At 44.5% G+C, this 13,725-nt stretch overlaps 1 protein-coding gene across 10 annotated transcripts in view; it reads left to right on the top strand.

Annotated features, from left to right (window-relative positions):
- LOC146345308 (KAT8 regulatory NSL complex subunit 1-like) overlaps positions 1-13,725 on the top strand; it is an 81,729-nt gene that overhangs the window by 42,604 nt on the left and 25,400 nt on the right. For all 10 annotated transcript variants that reach the window (XM_084859615.1, XM_084859612.1, XM_084859616.1 and 7 more), the window contains one exon: positions 9,241-9,445. In XM_084859615.1, the coding sequence (XP_084715741.1) occupies positions 9,241-9,445 (205 nt within the window). The remainder of the gene's footprint in view (positions 1-9,240; positions 9,446-13,725) is intronic.

The raw sequence follows: 13,725 nt of genomic DNA, 5'->3' as shown, positions 1-13,725 counted from the left end.
ATGCGTTAAGGGATGAGATTTAAAGCAATTTTGAACAAACCACAATTTCCCATTTGTCCGTAGTTCATAGAATCATAGAATAGTAGGGTTGGAAGGGGCCTACAAGGCCATCGAGTCCAACCCCCTGCTCAATGCAGGAATCCAAGTCAGAGCATCCCTGACAGATGGCTGTCCAGCCTCGTCTTGAATGCCTCCAGTGTGGGAGAGCCCACCACCTCCCTAGGTAATTGGTTCCCTTATCATACTGCTCTAACAGTCAGGAAGTTTTTCCTGATGTTCAACCGGAATCTGGCTTCCTGTCACTTGAGCCCATGAATCCGTGTCCTGCAGTCTGGGATGATGGAGAAGAGATCCTGGCCTTCCTCTCTGTGACAACCTTTCAAGTACTTGAAGAGCGCTATCATATCTCCCCTCAGTCTTCTCTTCTCAAGGCTAAACATGCCCAGTTCTTTCAGTCTCTCTTCATAGGGCTTTGTTTGCAGTCCCCTGATCATCTTTGTTGCCCTCCTCTGAACCCTCTCCAGTTTGTCTGCATCCTTCTTAAAGTGTGGTGCCCAGAGCTGGACGCAGTACTCCAGATGAGGCCTAACCAGTGCTGAGTAGAGGGGAACTAGTACTTCCCGGGATTTGGAAGCGATGCTTCTATTAATGTAGCTCAAAAGAGCATTTGCCTTTTTTTGCAGCCACATCATATTGTTAGCTCATATTCAGCTTGCGATCGACAACAATTCCAAGATCCTTCTTGCTTGTAGTGTTGTTGAGCCACGTATCCCCCATCTTGTACCTGTGCATTTGGTTTCTTTTTCCTAGGTGCAGAACTTGGCATTTATCCCTATTCAATGTCATTTTGTTGCTTTCTGCCGAGCGCTCCAGTCTATCAAGATCATGTTGAATTTTGTTTCTGTCTTCGAAAGTATTAGCTATCCTGCCCAATTTTGTGTCATCTGCAGATTTGATCAGCATTCCCAGCACCTCCTCCTCCAAGTCATTAATAAAAATGTTGAAGAGCACTGGGCCCAGGACTGAGCCCTGCGGTACCCCGCTCGTTACCTCTCCCCAGTTTGAGAAGGTCCCATTGATAAGCACTCTTTGAGTCCGATTCTGTAGCCAACTGTGGATCCACCGGATCATTGTTTCATGTAGCCCACTTTGAGCTAGTTTGCTCATCAGGATATCATGGGGCACTTTGTCGAAAGCTTTGCTGAAGTCGAGGTATATTATATCTACAGCATTCCCACAGTCCACAAGGGAGTTACCCGATCAAAAAATGAGATCAGATTCATCTGGCAGGATTTGTTCTTGACAAATCCATGTTGGCTTCGAGTAATCACGGCATTGTTTTCAAGGTGCTTCCAGATGGATTGCTTTATCATCTGCTCCAGAATTTTCCCAGGGATTGATGTCAGACTGACTGGTCTGTAGTTCCCAGGTTCCTCCTTTTTACCCTTTTTGAAGATAGGGACCACATTAGCCCTCCTCCAGTCATCTGGCAGTTTCCCCATCCTCCATGATTTCTCAAAGTGAACAGACAGCGGTTCTGAGAGTTCTTCTGCCAGTTCGTTTATTACTCTAGGATGCAGTTCATCTGGCCCTGGAGATTTGAACTCATTCAAAGTAATTAGGTGTTCCTTGACTATATGTCTATCAATCTTAAACTGCAATCCTGCCCCTTCAGCTTGTACTTTGCCTTTACCTGGGGGGGTCATAGACCCTCTTTTGAGCCAAAGTAGGAATGGCGCACTTCTGCCTTTTCTTTGTCATCTGTTACCATTTTGCCATCCTTATTTAATAGCTGAACCACCATTTCTTTCCTCTGCCTTTTACTATGCACATAGCTGAAGAAAGCCTTTTTGTTGCTTTTAGCATCCCTTGCTAACCTCAGCTCGTTCTCAGCTTTAGCCTTCCTGACGCCATCCCCGCAATTCTGTGCAACCTGCCTGTACTCTTCCTTTGTTACTTGGCCTTCTTTCCTCTTCCTGTATGTGTCCTTTTTTGTTTTCAGGTCATCTCTAAGCTTTTTGTGAAGCCACATTGGCTTCTTCTGTTGTCTTCCGCCGTTTCTTCTTGTTGGAATTGTTTGCAATTGTACCTTGAGAATTTCCTTTTTTAAAAGCTCCCACCCATCTTGGACTCCTTTTCTCGCTAGCATCGCTTGCCATGGGATCTTACTGATCATTGTTCTGAGTTTATTAAAATCAGCTTTCCTAAAATCCAGGGTACACATTTGACTACACTCAGCTTTTGCTTCCCTTAGAACCAAGAACTCCAGTATAACATGGTCACTTTTCCGCAGAGTTCCTGTAACTGTTACTTTATCCACTAAGTCATCTCTGTTCGTTAGGATCAAGTCAAGGATAGCTGATCCTCTAGTTCCTTCCTTTACTTTCTGTAGGAGGAAGTTATCCGCCACACAAGTCAGGAATTTCCTGGAGGGGCCATGTTTTGCAGAATTTGTCTCCCAACAAATATCGGGGAAATTGAAGTCCCGCATTACTACTACGTCATGCTTCCTTAAAACATTGGCTGTTTGCTTTTCAAAAGTTTCATCCTCATCTTCTCCTTGATTGGGTTGCCGGTAGTAGACTCCGACCACCAGGTTTCTTTTATTCTTTGCTCCATTTATTTTGATCCAGATGCTCTCGATGGGGCTACCAAGCTCATCCTCCTGTATTTCTGTGCAGAGATAGGTATTTTTCACATACAGTGCAACCCCACCTCCGTTTCTGTTCCTCCTGTTCTTTGTGAGCAAGTTATATCCTTCAACTGCTGTATTCCAGTCATGAGAGTCATCGCACCAAGTCTCAGTGATACCTATCAAGTTATAATTTCCCTCCTGTATTAAGAGTTCAAGTTTGTTCTGTTTGTTTCCCATACTTTGGGCATTAGTATATAGACATCGAAGACCATGTGCTTCATAGTCTGGCTTTCTTCCTACATGTGTCTGAAGACTATTTATCGGGCGCTATTAGAGCTGTTTTCTCCGTTGCGGTGCATGAGCCTTTGTCCGTTGTGTTACCCCCAACATTACATCTCCCTTCCCCGTAGGATTCAGTTGAAAGCCCTCCTGATGAAGTTCTTCATGCTGTGGCCAAACACATTCTTCCTATCCTTTGTGAGGCGCAACCCGTCCCTTGCCAACAGCCCATCTTCCAGGAAGTATAGCCCATGGTCCCAGAATCCAAATCTCTCTCGTAGGCATCACCTTCATAGCCAGGATCTGATCTTGTCCTGATGTGATATCCTGTTTTCTTTACCATTTTTTTTTCTTTTTTTACAGACCACGGTTTTCAGAAAGCTTTACATCTCCTCCCCTGGTGCGCAAAGGAGAGAAGAAGAGAGAGGGACTGCCCAAGCCATATCTCAGTGCATTCTCAGCACAACAAAGCATAGATCGTTGTAACGAATGCAGCCATTGTCATATGTTTAAAGTGACTGTTGCCTAAGAGTGTAACTCTTTTGATATTGGTCATTGCTTGGGTACTGTAGACCAGTATATTTTTTAGAATGGAGCATACAGAAAGGTAATATCCATTGAAGCAGACAGCTAGTTAAATTATGGGGTCTCTTAACTGGCTGGGGTCAAAGGGTCAGACACCAGATTCTTGGTATGCCATCTCTTCTCCAATTCAAGGGTTGCTTTTTGTTTCATGAGGGTTTTTTGTAATCAAGAGCCTGTTTGATCTAGGTATGAAACGGACCGTGGTGTTTTGTGTATGATCCTGTACGGTGGTAGAAAATAGCTTCTCAAAATGTAAGCTATATCAACATTATTCCCTCTTGAATGTTGTCTGTATGCATTGGAACCAGCTTTTCGCCTCCCTGTTTATGGTGGTATGATGCTGCCCAGAAGGAGGAGTGTTTCTGTTATGATGGGGTCATTTTGGCTTAAGTTACGTTACGCACCTGCTGTTAGACCTTGCAATATAATGGGCTGTGAAACTAAATAAACACAGCAGTGTTTTGCCTGTCTTCTTAAGCTTTTTAATTTGAAGATGTTTAGTGTTGATGAAAGAGATTCTTGTTCCTCCTTGGGCTGCAGTCTTTGCAAACTATTTCTTTATGGTATTCAAGGGTGTGCATCAGCAAACAAGTGTCTGAAGTAGGGATGTTGCAGGTGTCTGGCTGGGGCTCAAGGCCTGGTGAGAAATCACTGACTCAGCCTCCCAGATGTCAGTCCGTGGATTTCCGTGCTTGCCCAACTTGGTGCACACTGAGTCAGTCAGGTAAGTGCGGGGATCCCCGATCTCTCATCGAGCCACAAAGTGGCAGCTCAGCCTTTCTCGTAAAGGCCGATTTTATGCAAATGGTGGCCGTAAAGTGGCCATTTATGCAAGGTTACAGGCATAAATGACCGCTTTATGGCTGCCATTTGCATAAAATCGGCTTTTATGAGAAAGGCTGAGCTGCCATTTTTATGCAAAATGGTGGCTTAGCAAGGGATGTTCGTGGACCGCCTGGTGCAGTGAACAGGGGTGGGCGGTGCGGGTCCAGTGAGGAGTGCGCAGCCCATCTCTAGTTTGGAACCCCTAAAGTATGTAACATTGTTCATTTCAATTGTTAAGTTTAAAAAACAAAAACCCTACAAATATTGGACCAATTGAGCACTACAAGTGCAGGAGGAAAAACAGGACATCTGACTGTTAGGCTCAGCTGTGAACCTCACTGGGTGACTTTGGCCAGTTGTGTGTGTGCTCTCTTAGCCTAACCTACCTCACAGAGTGGTTATGAGGATTAAAAGGCGTGGGGGGAACCGTGTGTCTTGCCTAGGAGAAAAGGCAAGTTATAAATGCAAACTAAAAATAAATGATCATAATGATGACTTAGTCTTATTTAGAGTAGACTCATTTAAATTGATGGTATGTAAGAGATAACTATGACTAACTTCAGTCAACATTTTCCTCCCCTCTCGATCTGGGTTCTTGTGTTGCTGGCTTCCTGTAGCTCTGCCACCACTGCTAACTTGCATGAAATGGGTGGGCCATGCTAGCAAGTGAGTAGCATTGTGCCAGATGTTCTTGAAATAGAGGAGTTGGAACTTGGAAGGCCTGTATACAGTTGGGTGTGTATCAGTACCATCTTGGCAGCCGTGGGTCACTGTTTGTGATTGCTAGGTCTCCCACATCCCAGGTCTGGAACCAGAAATAATCCATGGCCACTGTGTGGCTGGGAAATAAGGGCTTTTTTGTAATGTGAAATGGCTTCAGTCTTTGTTCTTGCCTGTTTTCTTCTCTCCCCTCACCACATGCACTTGGAGAAGCTAACATGCTGAAGTTTGAGATCCCTTGTGACAGAGAAAGAAGTGTCTCGTGTGTGGGCTCTGTCGCTGTGCATAATGTGTTCACTCTTCCACACTGCCTTCCTAGGGCTTCAGGAGAAGATGTTGCAAACCTCATGAATGTATGAAAAATATCTTAAGTCACTTGTTGTAAGCGGTATGAACAGCTATTCAGCTTGGTTGTGAAATGAGAATATGCATCAATGTAGTTCTGAAGCTTGCTGGATTTTGCTTAAGTGAATAGCTGTTTAAGGCTTGAAGGCAGTTTTGTGAGATGGAGTTTATTCCAGAAAACTTTTCCCTTCTGTATTTTTCAACGTAACGGGCCAGTTGCTTAGCATGTCATCTGAACCTGGTTAATCCAACCACAAACCATAGTTAATCACTGGGATGTTCAGCCCCTAAATAACCCAGCACTCTGGTTTTGGATGACATGCTAAGCAGCCTACGAAGGAGCTGCTTGTGTGTTGCTGATTAAAAGCGGAAGTGGCAGGCATGCTGGAGACAGTGCATCCATTCTCTCCTGCTTGGTAGCCCATGGGTTGTTTAAACTCATGGGCTCTTGTGTCGTGTGAACTAGATCATGTTTTTCTTCAAATGCATTGGGTTGGATCCAGAGATGCCCTTCTGCTAGAGGAAAGCCTCTTCAGCTCACAGAAGAGCTACTTCAAAGTTCGTGGAAGAGCTTTGTAGGGGAAAGGTGGCCCTAGACCCAGAAGGAAATTCCTCCATTTTTGCAAGCCCTTGTATAAGACTTTAAGAAGCTAATTATCAAGGCTTCTTAATGTGGCCTGCTAGAGTTTGTACGTCCTGTATTTTCCTTATTTACTGTTTCTTAATCTGTAATTTAACTTCCTGACGCATTGTGGTACGGCACTGTAAGATGTCTTCTGCTTGTTGTTGTTTATTCAGTCAGTCACTTCCGACTCTTCGTGACTTCATGGACCAGCCCATGCCAGAGCTTCCTGTCGGCCGTCGCCACCCCCAGCTCCCCCAAGGTCAAGCCCATCACCTCCAGAATATCATCCATCTACCTTGCCCTTGGTCGGCCCCTCTTCCTTTTGCCTTCCACTTTCCCTAGCATCAGCATCTTCTCCAGGGTATCCTGTCTTCTCATTATGTGGCCAAAGTACTTCAGTTTTGCCTTTAATATCCTTCCCTCAAGTGAGCAGTCTGGCTTTATTTCCTGGAGTGTGGACTGGTTTGATCTTCTTGCAGTCCAAGACACTCTCAGAATTTTCCTCCAGCACCGCAGTTCAAAAGCATCTATCTTCCTTCACTCAGCCTTCCTTATGGTCCAGCTCTCGCAGCCATAGGTTACTACAGGGAATACCATTGCTTGAACTATGTGGAGCTTTGTTGTCAGTGTGATGTCTCTGCTCTTCACTATTTTATCAAGATTTGTCATTGCTGTCCTCCCAAGAAGTAAACGTCTTCTGATTTCCTGGCTGCAGTCAGCGTCTGCAGTAATCTTTGCGCCTAGAAAGACAAAGTCTGTCACTGCCTCCACTTTTTCTCCCTGTATTTGCCAGTTATCAATCAAGCTGGTTGCCATAATCTTGTTTTTTTTGAGGTTTAACTGCAACCCAGCTTTTGCACTTTCTTCTTTCACCTTCGTCATGAGGTTCCTCAGCTCCTCCTCACTTTCAGCCATCAGAGTGGTATCATCTGCATATCGGAGATTGTTAATGTTTCTTCCAGCAATTTTAACTCCAGCCTTGGCTTCATGAAGCCCATCACATTGCATGATGTGTTCTGCGTACAGGTTGAATAGGTAGGGTGAGAGTACACAACCCTGCCGTACTCCTTTCCTAATCTTAAACCAGTCCGTTGTTCCATGGTCTGTTCTTACCGTTGCTACTTGGTCATTATACAGATTCCTCGGGAGGCAGACAAGATGACTTGGTATCCCCATCCCACCAAGAACTTGCCACAATTTGTGATGATCCACACAGTCAAAGGCTTTAGAATAGTCAATAAAACAGAAATAGATGTTTTTCTGAAACTCCTTGGCTTTCTCCATTATCCAGCGGATGTTGGCAATTTGGTCTGTAGGTCCTCTGCCTTTTCTAAACCCAGCTTGTACATCTGGCAGTTCTCGTTCCATGAATTGCTGGAGTCTGCCTTGCAAGATCTTGAGCATGACCTTACTGGCATGTGAAATAAGTGCCACTGTTCGATAGTTTGAACATTCTTTGGTATCCCCTTTTTTGGTATGGGGATATAGGTTGACTTTTTTCAATCAGTTGGCCATTCTTGTGTTTTCCAAATTTGCTGGCATATGGCATGCATCACCTTGACAGCATCATCTTGCAAGATTTTAAACAGTTCAGCTGGGATACCGTCATCTCCTGCTGCCTTGTTATTAGCAATGCTTCTTAAGGCCCATTCAACCTCACTCTTCAGGATGTCTGGCTCTAGCTCATTGACCACACCATCAAATCTATCCCCAATATTACTATCCTTCCTATACAGATCTTCCGTATATTCTTGCCACCTTTTCTTGATCTCTTCTGCTTCTGTTAGGTCCTTGCCATCTTTGTTTTTGATCATACCCATTTTTGCCTGGAATTTAGCTCTGATGTTTCTAATTTTTGTCTTCTGCTATCATATGAGAATTCACAGAATAGCACCCATCCATTTTCTCCTTCAACTCAAAGAGTTCTGTGGATTCCAGGCCCACTTGGTTGGATTTCAAGGTTGCAGAAGGCCGGTCACTCATTTCCCCCCCTCTGTGCCCTCCAAAAATCTCACTTAAGGTCAGTGGACCTCCCTGAACAATGCGAGCTGTTTAGTTTGAGTGATTTCCTGGCAGCCCTCCATGATAAAGTGTGCACTGTTCAGAGGGCCCCTGACTCCTTTGGTGGGAGGGGAGAGGACATATCTGTTGCAAAAGCAGCCTTCCACTTGGACAGTCTTTTGGGTTCACCCCATTGTTTTTTACAGGTAATAAATCACGTAATAAATAGATGCAATACCAATTAAGTTAGGCAGTTTCAAATAGTGTACTGATCTTTCTTCAGGTGACTCTTCTTAAGAAGTGTGTATGCCAATGTAATTTAAATGTTTTAACATTTAAAGATTTTTAAATTCTGTTTTAATTATTTAAACTTTTTATATTATATTGTTGTATTGTATGGGTTAATGTCTCGTTTTGTGAACTGCCTAGAGAGCTTTTGGCTGTTGGATGGAATAGAGTGTAATAAATAAATAATAAAGGCTTGACTTTGGGGGCCTGCTAAAATTAATATTAATAATTGTCAGAGCCTTCATTTCCCCCCTTAAAACTTAAAAAATATAAGAAATGTATGAGGTATTGTCATGTCTTAAAATGTTTACAGTTGGTTGGACCCAGAGTTGGTCATACTTGGAGTAGACCCATTTACATCAATCGTCTTAAGTCCCATTGATTAAGTGTACTTAATTGAATGTTTTTGCCTATTCAAATTTCAGGTTAAATACTTATTTCTGTTGAAAAAAACTTACAGAATGTTAAATTAACGTGGCATACTTGATTAGCTAAATATATGTAATACTAAACATACACAGAGTCCAATCAATTTAGGGCAGTGGGAAATTCTCTGGAAAACCGACAGCACTGCTTGAAGGACACAGATGCTTACAATTGTACTGCTAATTCTCTGAAGATCCATGTTGTCAGTTTGTTTTGGTTTTTTTCTGGTTGTACTAAAGCCAAACTGGCACAAGTAGTATCTACCACAGCTCTGTCCAAAATGAGTGTTCCTTCAGACCTTGCTGACTCTGATTGGGATAGTATAGTCAATGTTAGGGTTTTATATCTAGCCCTGTTAGGAGAAGTGAAACTGGATAGGTTGGCCGTGACAAGGAACAAAACTATCCAAAAATATGTGCTGTGAGATAATCTGCTAAATTACAACATTGAATTGCTGCATTCCTTTTTCAGAACAATTCTCAGTCTGTGAATTTTTTCGTTTTGGCTGCAGTTTCAACACATGTTCTACCAGCAACTCCAGGGAAGGTGTGGATGCTGATAGGCTTCTCAAGAAACCGAAGCAACTGAACAACAGCCTGCCTGCTACACCATCTGCCCTTGACAACAGCTGTGTTGCTGCTAGAATCCGTCCAATTTGCAGATACAGGAAACGAAGGCTGGTGAGAGTCAACACAGTCTCTCACCTTAGTAGAAAGGTAAGTGTGAGGTTTCACCATTGCAGCTGTGGTTGGAAAAAGGCCTTTGTAATGTTTATCTTAATGTTTAAGAGAAGGCAGGGAAGATTCTCTCTAGTGGGAGCAATTAAATGGTGGCAGCTTTGTTCCATTTATGTTTTGGGCTTCTAGAAATTCCAGCCAGATTTCTGATTCTTTAGAATTTCATGGGAGGAGTGCCCTCTAGTTGAACATCTGAGAAACCAAACTCTTCAGCAGTAGAGGCAATACATAAACAGTATTCCTCAACAGGAACGTGATTATAATGTTGCTGTCTGCTTTGTTGGCATGACTTGCTTTCCTGAGCTATTTGAGTTTGTTCAGTTAATATTGAAAGACTTCACCTACAGGAATTTGTGGCACCTTTAAACAAGGGATTTAGAAGCTGGTTCAGGCCAACTTCACCTTGTAGCTTGCCATTTGTTTGCTCATCTGGGCTGAAAAGTACTTATAGTGCCTGCCCTTGCAAACCCTTTCCTCCCAGTTCTCCCATCCACATTTTTCATGTCAGCAATTTTGGACATGTGAAGCTACCTTATACTGACTTGATCCACATGTAAAAGCAGCCCATGGTTTAAGCATGAGCTTTCAAACAGTAACCCACGATCAGGTCGTTCAAACTTCGTTAGTGCGATGTGCGAACCTGGACACTTTGGAGCTGATTTTAGATTGTTTACAGAAACTGGAAGCGGTGCATGCCTCCCCCAAATGGTGGGTTAATTAACCCACAATTTGCCATCGTTATGTGTGAATAAGCCCACTGTCAGACCATTGATCCATGTAACACATTACTGTATAAGCCTGGGGTCTCCAGTGTGGTGCCATGGGAGTCTTCCAACTGCACCTGTGAAGCATTGCCCCCAGCCCCTTCAGAATTTTTTTTTTTTGCTTTAAACAATATTCTTCTTCATGGTCTCTGCATCATACATATGGGCTCTGTGCCTGCAAGGAGCCTTGATTCAGGAAACTTCTGTAGCTGAGGAATTTTGGCAGGAACCCTTCCCCTGCCATCCCAGTGCACATGTCCCTAGTGGGTTCCTGCTTATTCCCTCAGTTCTCTTTTGACCGCCATTGTGGTAGCCTCATGAGGGAACTTCTCTTGCATTCACTTCAATCTGAAAGCGTTTTCAAAGCTGAGGTTTTAGTCTGTCTTTCTTCTTACCTATCAAAGTATTTCTCTCTTTAATCTTTGTGTTCATTTTGTTTCTATTTGTTTTTCACGATCTCGTGATTGCCCTCATGGTTGTATGGCCCTTAAGAAAGTGTGTCCATTGTGGGGCTAAGTTATTTCCTTCCGACGGGTGTGCTCTTTGCCTTTTTTGCCTCAGAGAAGGGCACTTTGTTGAGGCTTATCCTCATTGCCAAGCCTTTTTGAAGCAGGCGAGGTGGAATCATTCTGACTGATTAAAAGACACTGTTTGGAAATGAGCGTTGGAAGCAGTTGAGGAGCAAAAAGGTATGGTGGAGAAGCCAACCTCACCCTCAGGGAGCTCATGTGCTGAGCAGGAGCCTGCCCCAGTGCTGGAGATATTGCCCCCTCAATGTTGTACTCCCCTGGGTACACAAGATCCTCCCACTCTGGGCTGACTTTTGACATTCCTTCTCACTGGCTAAGAAGCAAACCAAAAAGGCTAAAGCTTCCAAACAGGCTAGTCTGGCTTCCTCGGAACCTAAAAAGTAGAAAAAGACTTGTAAAATGGCAGATGACTTTACTTGGGATTGAGCATGTCCCTTGGGCTCTGCTGCTCTCCGTGATCCTGCCTGGGCATCTGGGGATCGACAGTGACCTCCGTACTGGCCACATCTCCCAGCAGCCCACCTCCAGATTGAGCGTATTTTTCGCTTCCGACCGCTCCTCCTGATCTTGGCTCGACATTTTGGGGTCAGCACTGACCTCCAGTACCTCCCGTGGCTCCCATTGCTCCACCAGTGCCTGGGACTGAATACGGTCAGCTGTCCCCACAACCACACCTCCTGCTCCACCAGTGTTATTCTTCAATTCCATCAGTGAACTTGACGCCTCTGGCAGAATCCGTTCTGATAACTTCTGCATCAGAGGGTGAGATCAGGGATCAATCCCCAACTGATCCATTCACTTTACCACCTTGTTTGTACTGGCCTCAATGGTATGGGACATCTTGAGACTGACGTCAGGGATCTCTGGATTTGTTATACTTGGTTGCCTCCAACAGAGATCATCCCCCTAGTCTTTGTGAGCAGAACCGGGATAGAGATCAGTCCAGATCACCCCTCTCTGATTGGGAGAAACGTCTGACATTGGATTCTTGTTACAGGAGACCCTGTGATTGGGATGAGGATTAGTATGATCTATATGATCTGTACTACCCTCCTCGCCATCCTGACCTTCCATATTGGGGTGGGAATCACTACCGTTGGCGCCCATCAGCTACCTTGTTGAAACCTCTGAATTGAGAGGATACCTTTCAAGTGCCTCCTTCGGTCCCTAATGCCGTTCCGCATAGCAAGCAAGCCAGGTACCAACACCCTTGCTTCACAACCAACCGCTGGCCACACTACAGCCACCAATGCAACCACCGGCCATGCTAACCCACAGTTACAGCTTAACACGGGTGATGAATCTTTGCTTCCCTGCAAGGAAGGTGACAAGCAAGCTTTGCCATAGGCACTGCTGGGGGAATCACTGTTCTCCAGTATGGAAGGCTATCAGTCTGACACCATGTCTCAGTCCTCCTGCCTGATGTTCATTTCCTCACATGATGCTGTTGTTGAGTCGGATGACCCCATCTTGTCAGGGGACCTGGGACAATTTTCTAATCAGATGATGGAAATGGCTCATTTTTTTGGTTTGGAAACCCAAGAAGTAACCTCCATGGTGCAGGAACTGTTTTTTGATGCAGAGAATGCTGAACTGTCTCAGCCTGTTGCCACACCCCTCCTTCCTGCCCTGGACAAGACTATAAAACAGTCCTAGAAGGCGCCATCTTCTGTGCCACCAACGTCAAAGTGCTTGGAGGGAATGTATCATTTGCAAGAAGCCAACACAGAATACCTATTCAAGCACCTTGCTCCAAACTCGATGGTGGAAGAGGCTGCACAGGGAAAATCTTGGAGATCGCATTCTTTTCTAACTGATAAATGTCAGGGTAGCATCTTCTATCGACCTGAAGGATGCATACTTCATAGAATCATAGACTAGTAGTGTTGGAAGGGGCCTATAAGACCATTGAGTCCAACCCCCTGCCCATTGCAGGAATCTAAGTCAGAGCATCCCTGTCAGATGGCTGTCCAGCCTTGTCTTGAATGCCTCCAGTGTGGGAGAGCCCACCCTCACCCCCAGGTAATTGGTTCCACTGTCATATTGTTCTGATAGTCAGGACGTTTTTCCTGATGTTCAGCCAGAATCTGCCTTCCTGTAACTTGAGCCCATAATTCCATGTCCTGCATTCTGGGATGACTGAGAAGAGATCCTGGCCTTCCTCTCTGTGACAACCTTTTGGAAGCTATGCTTCTATTATTGCAGCCCAAAATAGCATTGCCCTTTTTTGCAGCCACATCACATGGTTGGCTCATATTCAGCTTGTGATCGACAACAATTCCAAGATCCTTCTCGCTTGTAGTGTTCTTGAGCCAAGTGTCCCCCATCTTGTAAGTGTGCATTTGGTTTCTTTTTCCTAGGTGCAGAACTTGGCATTCATCCCTATTAAATGTCACTCTTTTGTTTTCAGCCCAGCTCTCCAGTCTATCAAGATCACTCTAAATTTTGTTTCTGTCTTCCAAGGTATTAGCTATCCCACCCAGTTTTGTGTCATCTGCAGATTTGATCAGCATTCCCTGCACCTCCTCCTCCAAGTCATTAATACAAATGTTGAAGAGCACTGGGCCCAGGACTGAGCCCTGCGGTACCCCGCTCGTTACCTCTCCCCAGTTTGAGAAGATCCCATTGATAAGCATTCTTTGAGTCCGATTCTGTAGCCAACTGTGGATCCACCGGATCATTGTTTCATGTAGCCCACTTTGAGCTAGTTTGCTCATCAGGATATCACGGGGCACTTTGTTGAAAGCTTTGCTGAAGTCAAGGTATATTATGTCTACAGCATTCCCACAGTCCACAAGGGAGTTACCCGATCAAAAAATGAGATCAGATTTGTCTGGCAGGATTTGTTCTTGACAAATCCATGTTGGCTTCGAGTAATCACGGCATTGTTTTCAAGGTGCTTCCAGATGGATTGCTTTATCATCTGCTCCAGAATTTTCCCAGGGATTGATGTCAGACTGACTGG

The sequence above is a fragment of the Heloderma suspectum genome, chromosome 5 (assembly GCF_057233095.1).
Source record: "Heloderma suspectum isolate Gila_16-S chromosome 5, 16-S_ref, whole genome shotgun sequence".
Classification (NCBI taxonomy): domain Eukaryota; kingdom Metazoa; phylum Chordata; class Lepidosauria; order Squamata; family Helodermatidae; genus Heloderma; species Heloderma suspectum.
The sequence above is the reverse complement of the archived record's forward strand: the minus strand, read 5'-3'. Positions and strand labels throughout refer to the sequence as shown.